This window comes from Eucalyptus grandis, chromosome 9 (assembly GCF_016545825.1).
Source record: "Eucalyptus grandis isolate ANBG69807.140 chromosome 9, ASM1654582v1, whole genome shotgun sequence".
Taxonomy (NCBI): domain Eukaryota; kingdom Viridiplantae; phylum Streptophyta; class Magnoliopsida; order Myrtales; family Myrtaceae; genus Eucalyptus; species Eucalyptus grandis.
In genome coordinates this window covers 43,371,386-43,392,344 of record NC_052620.1, presented here as the reverse complement: position 1 = coordinate 43,392,344, position 20,959 = coordinate 43,371,386, and the positions used below count along the sequence as shown (strand labels likewise).

Below are 20,959 nucleotides of genomic sequence, written 5' to 3'. Positions count from 1 at the left end.
CATGAACGGTATAATCCTACATATACAATTTGATCTTTGGGATCTCATAGTGCTTTTACAAGGGCTTCGTTCTTTTCTTTGTGACTTTAGAATAAAAAATTGCATGTAAATATCCTTTTTGCCCTTATTTGCAACAGACAAAAAGGCACTCGATTAGTTAGTAACATCTAGAGGTGGCAAAATGGTTTCACAACCCATATTTTATCTCATATTTTATGGTATAGGTCATAAATGGGTTGCATTAACTTTTAAAAAAAAATTTAAGTGGGTCATAAATAGATTACCTAATAGTTTAATGTGTCTTAAATGGGTTCAATAGAGTCTTAAATTGGTTTCAACAAGCTTTAAGTGAATCATAAACAGGTCATTTTTATTTTTTTCAAATTTATAATTTTTTTAGATTTTCTGAAATTTTTACTACTTTTTTATTTTATTTTCTTTTTCCCTTTTTTTTGTTTCTTTTCCCTTTTTATTTTCTATGAATCCGACCAAATAAAAAAAAAAAAATATAAAATATAAAAAAATAAAAAATTATCGACTAGATTGTATTACATGAAAATATTTAAGCAATTAAATTTTCAAAAGAAAAAAGTTTTCATGAATTTAATTAAATATGTATGTAATTTAGTAATATGAGTTATGTTATGTATAGATCAAGAAATTTACATTGTAATAAATGGATTAAATAGATTAATTTGGATTTTACCATTTTATGAGACTCAACCCAACCCCACTCACCCGATGAAGGAAGAAACCGTGCCTGATAAAGGCTGATTGATCTAGAAAAAGTCCGTCATCTTCTGTGTCAAAATTTTTCTGGTCTTCCGGTAAGAAAAGAACATACCACCAGATTTCACTTTGCAGTCAACCGAGTCGTCTGTTCCTAAATGAAAGGAATGCAAGTCACAAGCCCCCCAAGAGATCATATGATAACATGCTTTTACATCCAAAATTTGGAAGTCAAAATGACAATTTCTCAGCTAATCTAATTCTAAGTTGGATAAACATAAGATCAAATACCAAGTGACTACTTCATAAGCGACTCAACAGCCGCATGAAGAGAAGTGCGTGCATCGCGAGGACGGGGCACAAGTGAATGAGGCCCACTCCAGACAGAATCGAGTTTTTTGGGGAAGAGAGTTCCACATAAACTCAAAAGCATCGGATTCTCGCAGAAGTTCTCGTACACCAGAGCTTTCTGACTCCTCTCCATCTCCTGCAACCATCAGACCACATCCTTCAATAATTCATTTTTTGTCATCAACCCTAATAGTGAACGGCTTATTTCTCCTGCACTAATAATTTTTCAAACGTGGAGTATGCACAGCCACCAGAGAAATACCAACAATATTTGGAGGCCTTGTACAGTAACTCTGAAGTGGTCTCATCAGGCCAAAATGCGAAACTTAGGCACTTAATTGGCCCATATCACATGTCAGTCCAGCAAGCAGTGGAACTGTTCTATGACGAGGAAATTCTGCAGTTAATATTAAAATGAAGTACCGTGTACTACCTTCTGCTTTAGTAGCTGAACGGGTGCAGTTTCTTCATGTCCATCCCCTATGTTATCTTTCAGCATGCTGTCTACAGGTCCCCCGCTCAACTCCACTTTTGTCTGTGAAGTGGTAGGATCTTCCCCCAAGGATTTGCTAGACTGCGGCTGCTCTGGAGTTTGAGTTTCAATGTCTTTTTGTATCTCCATGTCGTTCTCTCCCTCCTCCTCATCAGTGTCATTATCTTTTTCCGGCTGAGGACTGTTTTGCTGCTGTGGAAGCTCCAATTTCACTTCCTCTCCTTTTTCTTCCTGTTCAATATCCGCATCATGGTCCAGAGAATCATCTGCATCTGATGATGGATCCTCAGCTACTGGACTTTCCACAAGAGATGTGTCCTTGAAAGATACAATAATCAGAGTAAGAATCAAAACAAAGCTCCAGCAGTCTTCCTAGGAAAGGACTCAGTTTAATTGCCACAATTTGGTATCAATTTTTCTTAAGCAGAATAACAAATACAACTACAAGCACCACGCTATTCGTACTATATTCATAAAAAATTCCAACAAAGCGGCAATTGTTGGCAACATTCTGTTGCATATGTCAAAAGATGGTGATTGTGCCCTACGATAGTATATTGTGAGGTTCTGGCACATTAAGAAAATGCAAACATTAACCTGTACATGTCCGGTAATTTGCAAGAGCAAAATTATGGAGAAAAAAGAAACAGAGGGCATTGGGTAATAGCTTGCCCATTAGGTGCAAACAAATTAAAAGCTCGAGATGGAATCTAAAACCATAATAAGAACCTCAAATCATTATGCAGCACGCTTTCCCAGGAAACAAAGCATTGGGAGTTACCTCTTGCTTCAACTCATCACCAACTCCAGTCTGACCCCTAGCCATTCTTTCCTTCTCCTCCCGTTCTTTCCTCCGCCGCTTTAACCCACAGATAGCACATACACAGTCGTTTTTATGGCGTCTCATTCTGCATTCAGATGAAGCTCAAGACATCATAACTTCTAGTAAAGAAAACTAAAGAACTTCTCTACATACCTAGGAATATGTCATACACTGAGTGCTAAGAGGGAAAAGAATGGCCCATATGCTCATAACACCATATCAGTAATATTGAGCCAAAAGAAAATTCAACATAATCATTCACTGAAATGAATCACCAAAACAAGCAACTGCAACTAATTTACTTCAAAGTACGAGCAATTGCTGACCTAGGGGGATTGGTGATGGCCTATGCTGGTCCCAAAATATAGTGGCTCAATAGCCGCATAATCATATCAATCGAACTTCTGGATCAACTATATTTCCAAGGAAACCATTGGTCATTTTTCATGGAAAAGATGAACCCTGGGCAAATGCTCTACGTCTCAATGAAAAGGAAATTAAATATTTCCTTCCCATTGTAAAGTAATTCTGTAATATGCCACCACGTCAGTAACTGAACCCAATCCACCTTCAATTGACCATGCAAATTACTAGTTTATGTTCATAAAAATCTCCTCCTGAGCTTTGGTACTACCAAATGACATAAAAATATCCCACAAGGGTTCTCTACACTCATCATCATATCTCTGGAAGCTTCCATGAAATCCCGGTACTTTAATAAAACAAGTTGACTTTTTTGAATCATTTATCATGCCTAAAACGATGTATAAAGTAGCTGAAAATAAAAACTCTAGTCAGATGGAGCAAGAATCTTAGTTGCTTGATGTTCGTTTCTATCACTGCCAGTTTTCCCATGAAAGAACGAGTGTAAAACTTCATTCTAGGAAATTGATAACAGCATCTTCACCAAATCTCAAGCAATTGTAAATTAATGGTCAAATTCTAAAGCCAGTGCTTACAGATTCTATCTTCAATTTTTAAACCAGAGTCAGACAAGAATATTTACTATAACCCTGCTACAAGAGAAAACCTTTACGTGTTCTCACCCTCTTTGAAACTACTTTTTCCTCATATCAAAAACTTCCTTTACTAGCTGGTGACATCAAATACATTCTCCTTCCCAGAATAAGCTACCATCTCATGGGAAAATCATCAGCGCAGCTAATAAAATGATCATTATATTGAAACACAAAGAATAGGCTTGCAGGGTAACTATCGGTTTGATTTTTCAGGGCTTGAAAAAAAGTTAGAAATTCCAAGATCCACCATTGTATAACCTAGAGTGCCACAGCAAAAATATTGCATGTCTTCTATCTAAGGAAATGCACTGAGTACCAATAGAATCAAAAGGAAAGATAGATTGGCATACAATAGCCGCTAGCAAGTGGGAAAGAAAAATTTTGCAATTCAAACTAAGAAGGCCAGCCGACTATATTCTGATTTTTTGTCCTTATTGGCTATGGGACACTGAATCATGTAAAAGTGGAGTTCCCTTCCACAACGATAGTGTATTGTGTCATGTATCAATACAACTTTAGGATTTTGGTCTTGCTCGTTTCACCAAAATTTGTAGTATGTGAAGAAGAAGAAATAACAAACATACCCATTACGTTTTTTCGATTTGTTTTTACCAACTTTTGTTTGTCCCTTTCCTTGGCTAGACATATCACCTTGCTGGATTTCACCATCTGAAATTAAAACAAATGACAAAAGTTCACTGTAAAAAATGAACTTTTGTGTCATCTAGCACATGATATCGGCAAACAATGAAGGCAAGCAATGGTGAAGGCTATATAGAGCTAAAAAACTACAATAACAAGAACAATGTACATACTAACATTCAAATGGGCACCAAAAATACTTAGGCATCGACCATGAAAGACAAGCAGGGCATAAATAAAAGAAACAGGCATGTGCAACCCAAAGACCAAGAACTAGAGAGCCATGTCAAAACACTGATCCACTACCGTCTGCTGTTTCTTTCGTGGTAGACTAATAATAGAGTCGTCAATGTCTGCAGAATCATGGAACTAAAGTAGCCCTTATGCTGTTTTCTGTTTTCTGTTCTTCTTTCGTTGGTGAATAGAACACAATTGAAAAAAAATCTCTTTCGCCAGATCAGGGTGCCCTGTCACCTTGCAAAACCAGCCCCCTACCTTTTTAAAGGAAGTGAAGAGACAAAAGGAGGAGTTGAAAGGTCCCAAGACGGTTAACTTGCCAGTCATTAGAAAATATGGGTTCGAAAGAATATCTTACCTCATTCATGATTAGGTTGATACTCATAAAAATCACACAACAGATTCAATTAGACATCATTCCCAAAAATGCAAATTGCAAGGATAAAGTGAAACTCGTTTACCAAAAGACATTAACAGTTTTAATGAAAGAGAGATTAAGTTTTCATAGAAAAACTACGTGGTTCAATATTAGCTATTACAAAGAGAAAAAGTGAACTGACCATTACTTCCTTTGCCTTGTTCAGTGTATAAACCAGCTGCAGTCCAATACTTCATAAAATTTTTCTTCACCCGCCTCATTAAATCCAGGATGTAGTCACCCTTATTGTTGTACTTGTAACAGTTCCCCCAAATGTACTGTACATCCTTAAAAACGGCCGCAGAATCAAGATATTTAACACCATTTTCCAGATTGCTGCATATTGTTCCAAAGTCCATTGGAGTATCAATGACATCAAAATAGTCCTGGACCAAAACAGTCCCCCAGCAAATGCAATGCAGGAAAATTTAATTAGACAGACCGAATGGATGGAGCACAGCAGAAACAAGCATCTAGCCAAGTGATTCTCCCTTCCCTTCATAGTATTCTTTCTTTTTTCTTTTTTTTTGGTGGGTGCAACAATCTAACATAGAACTAGAAAAGATTGGTGCATTACAGCAATTCAAGAAACTAGATTACATGATGCGGCCTCTAAGAACACTTCGCTTTCCCAGAACAATCAACAATTGACCCCTGGAAACTGCATATAATACTTACAGGTATTTGCAAAGCAACAGGATCCACAGGAATGTTGAAAGGTTCTGCAGCATCCATTTTCATTACCTTCTTGATGACCTGAAACATTTATGCGCAAAAATCACATCCAAGGAAAAAAGAAAAAGAAGAAAAAACACTTTCTCCCCTCTATCCCGCAAAAACTAAAACAAAAAGGAGAACTTGGATATCTAAAGATTTATGCAGGTCCCTCAATCATCTATTACCATCAACGCAGCATCTAACTCTTCCTTATTGTACTGGGAGCGTCGATCCAGTGCTCTTGGCTCCTTCTGATGTGAACTCTCGCTTTCCCCTACTACAGCATTAGTATTACTTGTCTGACTGCCAGAGGAAACTAAAGCCCTTGAAGTCTTAATTTTGATGCTTCCAGCTTTCTTTGCAGGATTAGCAGGGAAAAGAGATGCTATTGTTTCGGGAAATGAGTTGGCACTGTCGTCCATTTTCTCAGAGACTGCACCCTGTTTCTCTAAGCCCTGCTGGCTACTCTTGTCAGTATCACTGCGAGAGGGTGCATCCGAAGAAGCGCCTTGCGATTCCAAATTTCTTGAAGTCTTGAGCTTGAGTTTGACATGCCCCACTGATCTCCCCATCGTCCTATCAATGGATCCATCTGGGTTAATATTTGCAACATTGCACGGTTGATCGGTCCCTGATGAAGAAGGCGTATCGGCTTCCATTTCGGACTCATGTCCCTCGGGATTGACTTCCTCCATGCCGAGATTGCCTTCATTAGGTTTAGATGCATCATTTGCAGCCACCGCAACAGAGCTTTTAGGCTTGCCTTTCCTGTGCCCACGCTTGCGCTTCATGTTATAGTGATTTTCGACCTTTGGAAAAGCTCTGACAAGCAAGCAAGCGGGTTCACTACTACCGCTCTCCTTCCCCTTACTTTATCAGCTACTTCAACTGAATAAGGACTACACGCAGAGCCAGAGGCGGTCACCCGTCAACAATTTGGCGAGCAGAAGACCTGGATAATGAAAAAGCATCAAGCATATTTTCAAAAGCGGCTCTGCAGACATTCTAGCATTGAAAGAGAAAGGCGAATAGAAAACCTCACAGCTGAAAGAAAGGACCAGAAGAAGAAGAAGAAGAAGAAGAAGAAGAAGAAGAAGCGAATTGGAGACAATTAAACAGGAAAAAGTTAAGAACTTTCATATGCATATGACGGAGAATGAAACTGAAAAACAAGAACAAGAAGACGAAATCAGAACGAAAAGATGGGTTCGGTTCATGTAAATCAGTACAACGAATGGTGGGTTCGTGGGAATCAGCCCAATTCCCCCCCTAAGGGGTTCACAGATAAATCATCGTAAACCTCGAATGTTGGTGGGTCCGCCAAGAAACAGGAAAATAACAACCGTATTAACCAACCAAAACTGAAATTCGACGATACAAGATCAACTTCAGCCTTACTCAAACATCAGTAGAATATAGATTCCACAGGCTCCTGCAAATCCTGAAGGAGGTTCCTGTTCCTCGAGAGAGGGACACAGAGAGAGAGAGAGAGAGAGAGAGAGAGAGAGCGAAAAGAACAGGTACCAGGGACTCGGCCTCCAGTTAAGTCAGCCGACGCCGTTTCGCTCCGGTTTGGGGGCTGGGCCTAGCGAAGATTAGGTGATGGGCCCTAAAGAGGCCCTCGAAAAAGCCCACACGGTATCGTCATTTACTTGTGCAGAAAGTCGGAAGCCAGACCAAGCAATCGTTGAACGCCGCGACACGCATTGAACAAGTAAAACGAAACGAGAAAAGTCAACGGACCAGCCCGGTCTTCATCTGCCACGCATGTTGGAACAAAGAACGAGGTAACTTCACGCACATGTCTCCCGTGTCCCTGATTCGTTCAAAGACTATCCTTTTCAAATTCGTACTTTTCTATTTTATTCAACGAGGAACCTCCTCCATGGAAGCACCTCCCTCCCTTTGAATATAAGTTCCCATGGAGTCCCTACCTAATCCTCATCGCATTCTTCCACCCTACTCTGTCCTCTTCAGCCTAGAAATTGATATATAAAACGTACCTACCTATCTCCTTACCACCTCATTTTCACAATCCCACACGCTCACACCATCTTCATCAGCCAAACTTCTTCTTTGTATCTCTCCTCCGCCATCGTCGCCCAGCCCCGCAAACGCTTGTCTGACCCGCTGTCCATCGTGTATTTGCTTCGAAGATGTCTGAGTTGAGAACAAGGACTGCGTCCGCCAAGCGGCCATCTGCGCCGGTCGCCAGCGAAGCTTCCAACAGCAGCGGCAGCGGCAGCGACCATGAGCCGGAGATGCCCAAGAGCCTCCAGCGGCCGTCTTCCTTCTCGCAGCGAGCCATATCCCAGACCCTCATCGGCACCGCCAACTTGGCCAACCTCCTCCCGACGGGTACCCTCTTGGCCTTCCAGCTCCTGATGCCGGTCTTCACCAACAACGGCTCGTGCGACTCCGCCACGCGCCCGCTCACCATCATCCTCCTCGTCCTGCTCTCCGTCTCCTGCTTTGTCGCGAGTTTCACCGACAGCGTCAGGTCGTCCGATGGCCGGGTCTTCTATGGATTCGCGACGGCCAAAGGATTGTACATCTTCGACACGACCGTCCCGAGTACGAGCCTGCCCGATTTGAGCAAGTACAAACGGGGGTTCATAGATTGGGTCCACGCGCTGCTGTCGATGTTGGTGTTCGGAGCGGTGGCCCTGAGGGACAAGAACGTGGTGAGCTGCTTGTACCCGGCAGCTGGACATCAGACACAGGAGGTTCTGGACATTGTTCCGGTTGGAATTGGCCTCATCTGCAGCTTGCTCTTTGTTGTTTTTCCCACAAGAAGGCACGGAATCGGGTATCCCATCACGTCGGAAAAGTGAGATCACTCATTGCTATGTTCATCAGGCGATGTGGTGTGATCTGATCTGATCTGGTCAATCACTTGATTTGAGTCTGGTGTCCTTGTTCTTTTTTAATTCAGAGGGGAGGTTGTAGTTTGTATCAAATTAGTCCCCTCGCTCTCGTTTCCTCATTGATTTATCAGTTTTTGTCATAAATAAGAAGCCAGAAATTGTCTGATAAGACAAATGAAAGCATTCGTAGCCATTAACAAGAAAATTAATAGACAATCGGTTCTTTTACTGTTTTGACTTATTTCTTTCTATTACTCTGATTCACGGGAGTCATCAAACTTGGGGCAAGAAAATCAGGTGTTTAGCAAGCCGGAATTCAGGCCGGGAGCAATTGCATCTGCTCGAACATGTGCGTACGTTTTGCACATGAAAATTTATGCTCATCAGCTGCTGGTCTATGAGACCGGTACGCACGTTTTGGTGAAATTAGTAAAGCAGAGTCTTTCTTGTAAAAAGCAGAGCTTATAGCAAACGAGGCTCTAAAGGGCCTTTCGTTTTTGCCTTTTTCAAGTTAAAGCGAAAATGAAGCTGTCCCAGTCTTTAAGAAAGCGAACGTCAACCAATGAATTAAGAGGACTAAGCCGGGCGGCAGAAACTTGGAAAGAATCAACTGGAGATCACAATGGATATCCTGCCAATAAGCTGTCTGGTCGGGCGTCATTAGATAGGCACTGTGACAATGAGTGCATCTCCACTCATGACGGCCTTAGAACAGCTCGCTCTTAACATCCCTAGGAAGAGCCATTCGGATGTTTCTTTTGACCTCGTCGTTCCTGTTTCATGGGATGCAAAGCAGTCTCTACAATCCTCCGTTGTGGAAGCTGCAGGCGGAAAACAAAGGTGGTCGCGGTCGATTGCACGATAACCAAGTTATCGGGAGAGCATCTGGATTGTGAAAACCGAAAGCAGCACTAGTCATCGTCTTAGCTGAGATAGGAATTGCGAAACAGAATTCGGGGTTCTTGAATATACAGTCTGCAGCTTCGTGGGGCATATATACACAGCTACAAGCTTAGGCTTTCTGCGTTCGTTGTGCTGAGCTTAAAGTCGACGTCATTCTCGTTTCCCACAAAAACAAATTAAGGAAGGTTGGGGCCTATGTTTGGCACAGAAGGAGCAGGCCAACTTATGTCGCTAGTCAAACAAAAAAAAAAAAAGGACTTATGTTGCCAATCTTGCACGCCAAGCGCGGTCTGGCGTAGAAAACGTCAAAAAGGAAGGCTCGCCTCAGTTTCTCACGTTGGATATATCTCCATAAGGAAATTCAATTTCGTCCACCGGCCACGACTCTAGAATTTCTAGAATACGCGGTTTAAAGTAATGTGATGATAATTAAGGTTAAGCCCTCATCCATATAGTTATAAATAAGTCTGTATATTTAGACAATACTCTTTTGATGGTAGAAAGCACGTGCCCAAACTAAAAGATTGACTCCCCCAAGTCAAATCTTATGTTATATGCACGCAATTTCCATGAATTTGGGACTTTTCAGTAGTTCCATGAGGCGTAGACTAGACGGCACAAACACAACATTAGGAGTTGATTATTGGTGCGTTTGATAATTATTATGTTCTCAAAAATAATTTCTATTTAGAAATGATTATTTTTTATTATGTTTCCATGAATAATTTCTAAGTATTTCAAGACGTTTGGTAACTATCTAACATTTTTATTCACATAATAGAAATGTATTTGGTAAGATTCTTAATTTTTTTTTTTTGTTTCTTTTGATTTTTAATACTTTATTATATATATTTTCCTTTTCCTTTTCTCTTCTTCTTCCTCTTATGTGGCCGGTCACCAATAGGAGTGAACATGGTTCGGGTTGAGCCCATCCACCCCTAACTCTAGGACTGACTCGTACATTGTTGGTTCTCAATTTTTTGGATCAAGGACTAACCCTATTAAGTTGGGAACTGAGGATCGGACCGACCCAATAGGTTCGATCTGGTTTCAGTTCCAACTCGGGACCAATCAATAACTTTTTTATTTCATTTTTTGTACTCTTTGAAAAGGCAAATTTACCAATTCAAATTATATATCTATCGACAATGTGGTGTTGCGCAACCAAACTATAAATATCAATACATATTCAACAAATTTAAGACAATGCAACAATAGAAATTCAATACCAACTAAAAGTAAGAAATTATAAAAACGATTAAGACCGCTCATGAAGGTATGGGATAAAATGGGAAGTTCATGTAATCATCTATCAATAATACTTGTAACACCATATGTAAAAGCTTTATAAATATTATATTAGAAATATGTATGTATGTATGTATGGTCCAAATTGGACCAACACTAAACTCCTAGAACCAAGGACCAACCAACACAATGTTGGTCTAGGGATCTCAAAACCAAGGATCGACCCAGTCTTCCTGGGAATCGAACTAGGATCGACAGAGTTGGGTCGGTCCAGAGTTGACCCTAAACCGATACTCACCTCTAGTTGCCAGTGGCAACAGAGGCCGACGATTGTTGATGGTGGCTAGCAATGGCTAGTGACCGGCTAGGAGGAAGAAGAAGAGAGATGGAGAAAAGAAGAAAAGCAAAGAGAAAAAAAAATAGATTGGGCTTAATTCTGGAATTTGTTTTCAAGAATAAAGAAACAATTTTTTCATACTTCTTCATTTTGTTCCAAATCTTTTCTTGGGAACAAAAAATTTATCAAATAAATTTATGTTCCAAATCTATTCTCGATAACAAAATAATAGAAACGGTTACTATTTAGCCTATTAACAAATAGGCCTTATGTGTCCGTGCTTGAAGACGTCTATGGAGTGCATTTATGGGGACATCATCCAATCCGCTACATGCCATTGAGTGATTAATTTTTCGCTTAAATTAGTGGCTAGATCTTATATCGGAATTTACGACGATTTAGATAATTTTTCTTTATCTAAGTATACTGGGCATGCCATAAATTGATGTATCTTTTATGATCTCATATTTGTTGTTCGAAGGCGCAGAGACCAAAAACGGAGTCGTGAAATTAGCTGGCCTTAAAAAGGGGTAAATCTTGGACTTTGCCATCATTACAGTGTTGTGTCATGCTAAAGCGTATAAGACCTGATGAACTGAACTATTGAACTGTCATACTTGCAAATTCTGACACGTAATTATGAGCATAAAGATTTTAGGGCTAGATGCCAATTACAAGTTTGCCTATAATTAAATCGGGGACATCTAAATATAAAATATAATGCATCATAAATGGCGAATCTTGGAGATCAGTTTGTGAGGTGCTTCATCCAAGAAGTACATGGCGAGGAGACCACAGACGCGTCAGGGACAGATCCGCGTAGCACAAGCTGCAGATTCCTGGAAAATGGAACTCAGATTTTACTTCTTTTAGTTCAGTTGACAGGCGAATCAGGATGCTGCTGAAAAGAAGGTATTGAGCTCTATAGGTGTCGAAGGCTTTAATTGACTTGTATCACACTCCAAGGAGGAAGTGGAAGGATAAAGGAAACTTGTCCAGCATGGAAAACTATGCGCATGATTATCACTACCAGATGGTTGAATGATACATTTAAGTAACATGTCAACTATATAAGCATTCTATCACTGTCACATCTCCTTGTTCTAAGGAACAAAAATGGCATCTGAAGCACCTTTATTTGCTTTACAATTTCTCAACGACCCAACATGACTATATGGTGAAGATTCCTGAGATACAATGGTTTGTTCCCTACTAAATCAGTAAGGGCCAAAATTTTACTCATCCCAATATCTAAACTACGGAGAGAAGGGGCAGAAGACCATCAAATGGGGAACTCCTCCCCTTAATTCACCCCCCGAATCTACTCCTCACATTACAGTGATTCCATCTGCCTCAGCCTCCTCCAGTTAGCCATGCTAAATCCCTCATCATGTCAGCGAAATGAAACAGTGAAGATTCAACTTCCTTCCAACTGGAAAGTGCAATGCGTTCTAGCAGCAAATTACTCCTGTCTGTTGAATGCAGTCACTTCTCAGTCTTTGATATCAATCTTTGTGATTAACCGAAGAACTAGAGAGTTTTCTCAGTTGGCAAAGTTCCAACAATAAAAAATTGATGGTCAGCCAGATCAAGAAAATGCATTGTGATGATTGCTCAAGAATCTCTGTTCCTTTTCATTCATTGGAGGAGATAACAACAAATACATCATCAACAGACCATTTCCTTGGTTGTGACTTCTCAGAAGGATTAATTATAGCACGCTCTGCATTTGCAAGGCGATAGCCTATGATGATCTCTTGCCTCTGACGGCCCCTGATCATTATATCATAAAAGGATAGCTCCTCCTGGTCAAATGAATAAAACTCTGCTGGTTTGATACACATTTCGTTTCCCTGAGTAAAAAATATCTCATCAGTATACACAGGAACATGTCATCATGTAAGCATTTTGTTAATGAAACTTAACTCAAATTCATCAGTCAGCACCCAATGGAATCACTTTTCAGGAAGGAGAGTTTGTCATATGTTAATAATTGTCTAAACATTTTGATGTATACCATGACAATCAAAAGAGAAGAAGGGGGATGCTAAACAAAGACAAAATGGCGAAACTTCCATTTGTTTTCATACTAAAGAATCATAGTTGAGTGGGCTTGATGCAAGTTTATTTGCAATCGACAGGAATTAAGCAACATTTGGATGATGTTGTCAATATTAAAAATCAAATTGAAATCTTCCGTTAGAATTGAAAAAGAAAAGTTGCCAGATGGAGAGAAAACTCTCACCTCCTCTGCAAAAAGTTCCTCGAGCACCCGATTGATTTGTTTGTCTTCAGCCACCATCGCTAGTGCCATGCTAACCAGCTCATTTGATAGTACATAGTCACTGATTCTGGAAACTGACACCAAGTTTCTGGTCCTAGAATCTAGAATTTCACTAATTATTATAGACTTGTCCGAAGCTTGTTGCATTTCACTTATCCAAGAACTGTGAGAAAACCCTGACAGCCTCAGAGACACTGAACTTGTATCCTTGTTTGGAAGACGCTTTGACTGCATTTTATAATAAATGAGGCAATTACAATTTGTAGCCACGCATAAAGAAAATAAATCTTATTACTAACTTAACACAACAGGCATGTTGATAGCTAATTACGGATCAGAAAGAGCCTGTCCATAATATTTGACATGATTGCAACGTGATAATTAGAATGCAACTCCAATTCTGGAAATGGAAGTAAATTTGACGTGCTAAGCTCAGAAAGCCTCAATAACATTCCCACCTCCATTTCATGTATTAAGCTCAGAAAGCACTGATAACATGGCCAACTCATAATATACCTTTTAAATTTAGTTGTCAAGGAATACAGAGTTACCTGTATATCTCGAATAAGGAGGAGGGTGGCCAGAGATCTCGAGTCTGAATGCACAATAGAGTCTTCTAGTAATTCATCTGCAAGAATTAAAATCTGTCCCTTTAGAGTTAGTAATCGGTCACACAACTGAAAGCACACAAGATGCAATGTTGCCATGGTTTATCCAGGATTAAAATTGTTAAGTTACTTTATTAAGTTTCATTTATTATCAGAGTTTTATTTCCTTTTTACTTACATAAGAATATTATTGTTATATACAATTTATATTCAATATAAATACAATGGGTGTAGGGTTTCTGTGACTACAGAAAACTACAGCCCTCTCTTTCTTTCTTTTAGTTCTCTTTCTCCTCCTTCTCTCTTCCTTCTTTCTCTCTTTCTACTTGTTGCGGGTTCTCTAATCAGTTTTGTGACAAAAATGATTGAGAGTATCCTGTGAATTCCAGATTAGCTGTTATTGATTGCATTCTAGCATGGTACTTCAATAGCTACAAGTGGTAGAGAACATTTTTATCTGTAAATCAAACAGCATACCAAGAAAAATAAAATCAATGAGCTTAGGCTTCGCATGGTGGATAGATCTTCCCACGATGCACATTCTTTTAATCAGATATTAACCAGTAATAATCAACGAATAAAACATGCACAAAAGAATGCAAGAACCGCTTTCTTTGTTTCTTTTTTTCTTTTTCTTTTTTTTTGAAATGAGAGAGGATAGATTTTTTATATCAACCCAATACAATAATTTTACCAAACTATAAAAAGGAAGGGTCTGATTTACGAAAATCGAAATGATATAGGAACAGAGGAAAGCAGTGATTAGATAGTAGACAATTACAAGAACATATCTCAATTGCAAGCAGCTTTCCCTCCAAAATTCACTAGTTTCTAAAACATCCAGCATTGCATAAACATAATTGAATCAGGACTACTCCCTGGTAAAAATGGGCCCTCAAAATTTAAATCGACAATGCCAAGCAGACATAAATAATGCTAGAAATCTAGTATGCCAATGCCCTTCAAGGTCAACATAAACTGCCATATGTTTGGATTCCAACTGCTACGTGTGTGGATTTCTCCTCTCTCATTTGTCCTTCTTGGAATTAAACTAGCAGGCACGCATGAAACACACTTATAGAGAAGATATAACTTACAGAGTCAAAAGTCTCGAGAGGGAGGTACTCAAGGTGGCGCCTGATGACAGCATTACCCTCACGGTGAACAAGTCTTATGTTTTTCAAGTTAGAAATATCAAGTCCACCATCTATCAGCTTTTTCTCTCTATCCTTTTCTGGGACGTCACTGAAAATCCACAATTCTGATCCTGGAGCCAGGAAGGCCTCTAGAACCTGATTAAAGATGTTTGCAAAATATCAACAATGATTAAAAAGCATGTGATCTAAACAAAAAGTGATGTTTCTTGGTTAACTTATATTGGAGGCCATTGCTAATAGTAATCACAATCTAAAAGGATTCTAGCAGATAGCTGAATCAGCAAGTTGACTGTGGGCTGTAAGAACAAACACAAGGAAGCCTTCTCCAAGAATTCTCTTGTAAATAAATTATCCTACTTTCTTCTAAAAATGGTAGGATTCAAGAATTTAAAAGCCAAAGCAACCCCAAAAAAAAAAAAAAATAAATGACACTCAACATTATTTGAAAAGGACAAACGATCTTGTTAAGAGATTTCCATGCTAGATAAAACAACCTACTTTATGTTAACTTAGTTTGTGTATGTCAGTCACTAGGGTTTTGAAGAAATTCACTCCTTTATGGGGTTGCATCACAGATCTTAGGATTAGGAATCTTTTGTTACTGTAAAATAGTTAATCATAGAGGGTTCTTAACACGACAATTTAAGTATCGATACTATCGAGAGAAGACCATATCGAGACACAAAATTACAACAGTAACTAGGAAAATTGCTGTTACACATTGATGACATACCTGCAATACTGGCAACATATCCTACATTACAATTGTTAGATTTGAAAATTATGTTGAGAACGGGTTTCCAAAGCATTGAATGATGATTAGTATTCACAGTCGGCATGCACTACAGATTTAACAATACCAAATAAATTTTAAGACACCAGACTTGTTAATGGCATCATCCCTGCTTATAGCAAATAGCAAGCACATCTAAATTTGAGACCTCTTTCCCTTCCGTCAAATAATATGTCATGTATGCTGGTGGTAGATTTCTCAAAATCCTAGTCTTTGTTGATCAATTATCGGCATTAATATGTTCAAAAGATTCCATTCCATTGTATTTTTTCTATTTAAACATCAAAATTACCTCGACAAACACTCTAGAGAAGATGGAACCTAGTAAAGTGCTAGATATGCATGGGAACTTACAGTAATCATATCATCAATATCACGACGCCACCCACAAAATAGTATTTTCTCGGGAAATTTTGGAGGGTCAGCTATTTTCGGGAAAAGTCCTCTGCGTACCTGCACCAAGACAGAAAAAGCCAAAAACTGAGAATCAACAAACCAAATTGATCGAGTGCAAAAGGTAGTTTTAGTCCAGAAGAAGTTGCAATTTTTAAGACCAGATGGAGACATAATTAGCCACAGGTTCTTAAGACTTGTTGGTTGGGGAATCTGACTATACAGGTAATGGGAAGAGAGGAAAAGGAAAACTATCAAGCAGATCATACAGCAGTTTTGCACATTGTGCTCTAGTGCACAATGATTTGGTAGTGCACCTCCATAAACTAGGTACACAAAAAGATACAGTCGGACCAGGTGCAGACTGCCAAGTTCAATCATACAGGTTGAAATCTTGAATTTAAAAGCTCAAACTTGTTGAGAGGTGCTATTAAGATAAAGAAGAGACACACTACCTCCGGAAGGGGACCTGGAGAATAGGTATCGTCATCCTCAGCAATAACAAGAACTTCATCCCCTTCAATCAATACGTAACTATCATCCGGATTTAAAATTATCTTCCCACCATCTGCAGCAACCTTAACTCCACAAGGAATTGCATCAGGAAATGAAATAAGGACATCCTCAAACCTCAAACCATCCAATTGGGGCCACCGCTTAATGTAGAACTCTGCATTCTCAAAACCCAAAATGTCTTCCCATATCTGTTGGAAAGATAAAAGGGGACTGATGACAATGATAATCACAGTGAACCAATGAAATGAAGTTTGCAGATCCAAATGGCTTTTCCGAAAAATGTAAATTTGATAATCTATTGGATCAATGATTGCACCACTGGAAGTAATGATATATGCAAAAGAACTATACAGAAGTTGCTTGTAAAATCTGAATATCAGGCATCATCATGATTAAAAACAAAGATCTTCTGCCGTAAGTTGGATCAGTAGTAGATCAGGACAGAGTCTTCTGATCAAGGATAAGTGAAGTAATTGGAACAGGGCTCCCAACTACCAGCACAATGAGACCAAAATTATTTTTTAACTGGTAGTTTGAAGCGAGAAATGCGAAATGAACTAGATAGCAACAAAAAAGGATGTTTTGGCATGTTGATGTCATTGGGAGAAAAAAGATCAATTTTATCCAGAAAAAGTTGAAAATTTCAAAAACCCCAAAGTTAAAATTTGCTTCTTTAGTGACTTAATCCACTTGCATCCAGCAAGAATAAAAAGTCTAGCAAAGAAATAAGGGGAAAAGGGCACAAAAAAGAATTTAAAAGGCAAAGGTGTAGCAAAGCTTTGTTGCACTGATTAACAAATACCACACTTCTTAAAAGAGCAAAAGAGAAACGCTTAGCAACCTGTGCAAGACCTGGTTGAAGAGCACATTGTATCATCAAGCGCCCTATTACATCATGTGCAACAACTGTCTCAATTAGGTCTCCTCCAACAAGCTTGACCAGGGGTTCATTGTCAAGATCACTCATCTCTACAACAACATGACCCTTCAAACCTTCTTTTACTCCTATAAGACTTAGCACGACCCTTAGAGCACGTGCGTCACTCTAGCAAAAAGAAAAATAAGAATTAGTAACTCTATATAAGACACTTCAACTCATGGACAAGCACAAGAAACTATTAAGCTGGAAGGGAGAAAACCTGATCTGCATTTTCATCAGATGCCAATACAATAATAGCACGTGCATTTGAAACTGAAACCTTCGAAACAAGAAAGAAAATCAAATAAGAAGTCCATTAAAAAGAAATTTAAGGACTGGGACAAAACAAGAGAGGGGCGTCTCTCCAAATAATGCAATCACAAAGTGAACCAATTAGAATTAAGACTCTCACTTCACGACAAATCCAAGAGTATAGAAAAACCTAAGTTTACCTTCTTTAGATCGGCCAAAATAAGAGGACTTCCACTTCTACATATTACGGACGTGCCCATAAAGTCAAACTCCAGCTTAGCAATGTCGATCTCCATTTCCTCCTTGTCCCTCTCTGCAAGTACAACAACGACTCCACCACCGATACTCTTATTAGCTATTGCTAGCTGCTTCAACAGTGAGCCCTGAAATCCCCAGTTTATCAGTCATCTAGCATATGTTTCATATTAAGAATTCAACATTGAACTCCAAATCAGGACCACAATCAGAATATTGCTCAATTCTGAAAATCCACAGAAAGAGTGTCTTACAGGCATTAAAGACTCAATTGGGCGAAGCAAATGCAGTAAGGAGTCTCATTCATGTGAAGGGAATAAGCATAAAGACAAGATAGAAACTTGGCAGACACACACAGAGGACCTATAAGGGACTCTATATGCATTATAATGCTGATTATGCAACTTTGTGAGTAAAATTGATCAAATCAGTATCACAAAGGTTTAAGAATATCAATTACTGGATGCTGTAAAATCCCTGACAAGCAAAGAGAAAAAGAGCAGCAGGGCCAAGTTCTTGCAAGTAAATTATCGAGTGAGTACTGACCAATTTGTCACTCCACCCCAAAATTAGTATGTGATTTCTTTCTATCACTTCGCTCTTCCCTTTGCGCAGGGAATCCACCTTTTCAGAGATAGCATCAGAAACAAGCCCAAGCATCATTGCGAATATCAGCATGCCACCTGAACTGATGGAGACAGAAACTATCCTTGGCCCCATGCCAACTCTATCAGCATGATTACCAGCATCAGCAACAAAAGTCCATGAGAGCCAAAGGGCCTCTGCAAAACTACTATCACTGACCACATACAATGCCAACCCACCAAATGCTATGAGAAATATAGTTGCGAAAAGAAGTGCTAGGAGCTTTGCAGATGGATTAACAGAGAAGCAAACATCCACCATGTAGGCAATTCTCTTTTTCAAGGGAACCTCTTCCTGGTTATTCTTCATCCCCTTTGAAAGATTCTTCAACTGGGGAAGATAGTCAAGATACTTATATAAAACGAATGGCATGAGAAGGGTGACAACCATAGTAAATCGAGCTACAGTTCTGCTTTCAGTGTTGGACCAATCAGACACCAATGCCCTACCCTCGTGTAGCAAAATCTTTGAACTTTCACTACCATCAAGTCTATCACTGCATATCATACGCAGGTCATTGTTCTCCTTCTGCAAGAGACTTGCTCCAAATTAGAAAACTCTTATTATACTAATCAAACTACTTTAGAGAGCATAACAAAGCACAATATTCAACAAACCTGAAGTTTCAGTACTCTTATCCACAGATTAAATGTGTAGGGTACAACTATCATACAAGTGAAACCAAGCTGCAAAAATGAGGCAGAACCAAATTGTTAGAAAAAAATAAATGAGAGCAAAGTCTCTCATTTGGAGCCGAGAAAGCAACGTTGTGGCAGACTTAAGATAGCAAATAGCACAATCTTGCTATAGGCTCAGTGAAAAAAATAAGATAAGCATCAGAAAGACAAAAGCAGTCCAAATTAACAATCAGGCTGTTTGCCTAGCCAAACAACCTCCTCCAAGAACATGTCATATTATTTCCAACTGTGTAGATAAATTATGCAGTATCTGAAGAGAGATGATCCAAGCGCAAAGTTCTTTGCCTGAAAGATTCAGGTACAATGCTTTGACATTTCCAATTGCACTGTCCTCGATTGCAACAATGAGGAGATGAAGCTCCACTGTGAAATATTTTGATGGGAGGAAATGAACACTTGTTACAACAACGATGGAAGTATGTTTTGAACTTTCGCTCTGGTCCGGTTAGTGGACAGCCCTTTTCTAAGGATAAGCCCATCCTACGAATCTTCCAAAGTTCATTGTAAGTGGTAAAGGCTATGAAATGGATCAACGTTGAGGAAATCCAACTTGGGTATTCATCAAAGAATATCTAACAGCAAGATCAAGTAAACCACACATCTTGACCCTTTTTGTCAACCTTCCCAGTGAAGGAATAAAGAATGCAACTGCAAATGCACTGTTTGCCTTACAAAAAGGCGATCCTCAAACGAAGTAAATCACAACTTACCAAATAAAGTACCAGAGATTGCTTAAACAGCCTAATTCTCTTAGAAGCAAAACCACTGCCCGAGTTTGACCGGGTCGCACCGCGCTGACTCGATGCCAGCTTGACATCCTTCTCCACTTTTTTCACAGAGGCAGCGCCGATGAGCTGCTTCTCACTGACACCCTTGCGATTGGGATCGTTCGCGTGACCGCGAGCAGTCAAAACAGGCAAGTCAAGCTTCTTCGGCTTCGGAGCTTTGAGAGCGACTCGGCTCTTGGCGGGGTGGTACCCGAGGAAATCGGGGTAGACCCAGTCGCGATCGGAGAAGGGGAGTCGAGAGGGGACGGATCGTCCCCGACGGAGATGCGGAGATTGGGAAGGGGAGGGCGGGAGGAGGAGGGAGCGGCGGCGGCGGCGGCGGCGGCGAGGCGGCGGACGGCGGGGAAGAGAGGGCCGGGGAAGTGCGGGGTGGAGTCGGAGTCGGAATCGTCTAGGGTTTTGGGTTTCTTGAGAAGCGGGGGCCTCTCGAACTTGCCGGGGGCGGAGGGTGGGGTCTTGACCGCCGAGGCCTCATGGGCGTCGTGCATTTTCGGCCGGAGGGATCGATCATCTAAGCACTCGAATCCATCGCCGAGGCTGATGCGACGGCGGCGCCGACAGAGAAATCGCCGGCGACGAATCAAGAAAAGCGGAGCGACGGATCAACCACTACCATCATCCATTCCATGACCGCAGATCGTTCGAGCAGAAGAGAGAGAGATAGAGAGAGAGAGAGAGAGGAGTCGGTTGAGCTCGCGAGCTTGAAGAGCGAAGTGGCGAGTAGATTCTCAGTGGAGTGGACGTTGAGAAAGTGACCAAAAAAGCAGAGGGAATCGAGAGAGCGAATCTCGGCCGTTGAGATCATGCGGAACCTCCCGGTAGTTTGTCGGAAACGCACGATAGACAGTGCTGATGTAACTGTAACTG

At 40.1% G+C, this 20,959-nt stretch overlaps 3 protein-coding genes across 3 annotated transcripts; 1 reads left to right on the top strand and 2 right to left on the bottom strand.

The window, feature by feature from the left end:
- Positions 1–888: 888 nt before the first annotated feature.
- LOC104419999 (bromodomain testis-specific protein) lies at positions 889–6,972 on the bottom strand. Its single transcript, XM_010031868.3, has 8 exons — positions 6,828–6,972; positions 5,615–6,381; positions 5,391–5,468; positions 4,855–5,098; positions 4,000–4,084; positions 2,355–2,481; positions 1,514–1,891; positions 889–1,216 (listed from the first exon to the last, which is right to left on the bottom strand). The coding sequence occupies exons 2-8, from the start codon at positions 6,218–6,220 to the stop codon at positions 1,028–1,030; spliced, it is 1,707 nt and encodes a 568-aa protein (XP_010030170.2). The 5' UTR covers positions 6,221–6,381; positions 6,828–6,972; the 3' UTR covers positions 889–1,027.
- A 357-nt stretch (positions 6,973–7,329) lies between these two features.
- LOC104419998 (protein DMP3) lies at positions 7,330–8,524 on the top strand. Its single transcript, XM_010031866.3, has one exon. The coding sequence runs from the start codon at positions 7,586–7,588 to the stop codon at positions 8,261–8,263; it is 678 nt and encodes a 225-aa protein (XP_010030168.2). The 5' UTR covers positions 7,330–7,585; the 3' UTR covers positions 8,264–8,524.
- A 3,302-nt stretch (positions 8,525–11,826) lies between these two features.
- Positions 11,827–20,583, bottom strand: LOC104419996 (ion channel DMI1). Its single transcript, XM_010031863.3, has 12 exons — positions 20,015–20,583; positions 19,224–19,292; positions 18,508–19,134; positions 17,907–18,089; positions 17,675–17,734; positions 17,377–17,580; positions 16,475–16,723; positions 15,981–16,079; positions 14,774–14,968; positions 13,620–13,712; positions 13,030–13,296; positions 11,827–12,637 (listed from the first exon to the last, which is right to left on the bottom strand). The coding sequence occupies exons 2-12, from the start codon at positions 19,275–19,277 to the stop codon at positions 12,419–12,421; spliced, it is 2,250 nt and encodes a 749-aa protein (XP_010030165.2). The 5' UTR covers positions 19,278–19,292; positions 20,015–20,583; the 3' UTR covers positions 11,827–12,418.
- Between the last annotated feature and the right edge of the window lie 376 nt (positions 20,584–20,959).

Bases quoted from the DNA above. Each gene is read 5' to 3' on its own strand.
- LOC104419999 (XM_010031868.3), bottom strand. From the start codon at position 6,220: ATGAAGCGCAAGCGTGGGCACAGGAAAGGCAAGCCTAAAAGCTCTGTT. The intron at 2,482-3,999 runs GTATGTTTGTTA...ATCTGAATGCAG, and splicing joins AAATCGAAAAAACGTAATGG to AATGAGACGCCATAAAAACG. The intron at 1,892-2,354 runs GTAACTCCCAAT...GTATCTTTCAAG, and splicing joins GTGATGAGTTGAAGCAAGAG to GACACATCTCTTGTGGAAAG.
- LOC104419998 (XM_010031866.3), top strand. From the start codon at position 7,586: ATGTCTGAGTTGAGAACAAGGACTGCGTCCGCCAAGCGGCCATCTGCG.
- LOC104419996 (XM_010031863.3), bottom strand. From the start codon at position 19,277: ATGATAGTTGTACCCTACACATTTAATCTGTGGATAAGAGTACTGAAA. The intron at 16,724-17,376 runs GTTGCTAAGCGT...TCTTTCCAACAG, and splicing joins TTCAACCAGGTCTTGCACAG to ATATGGGAAGACATTTTGGG. The intron at 16,080-16,474 runs GTAGTGTGTCTC...GTCTTGGTGCAG, and splicing joins CTCCAGGTCCCCTTCCGGAG to GTACGCAGAGGACTTTTCCC.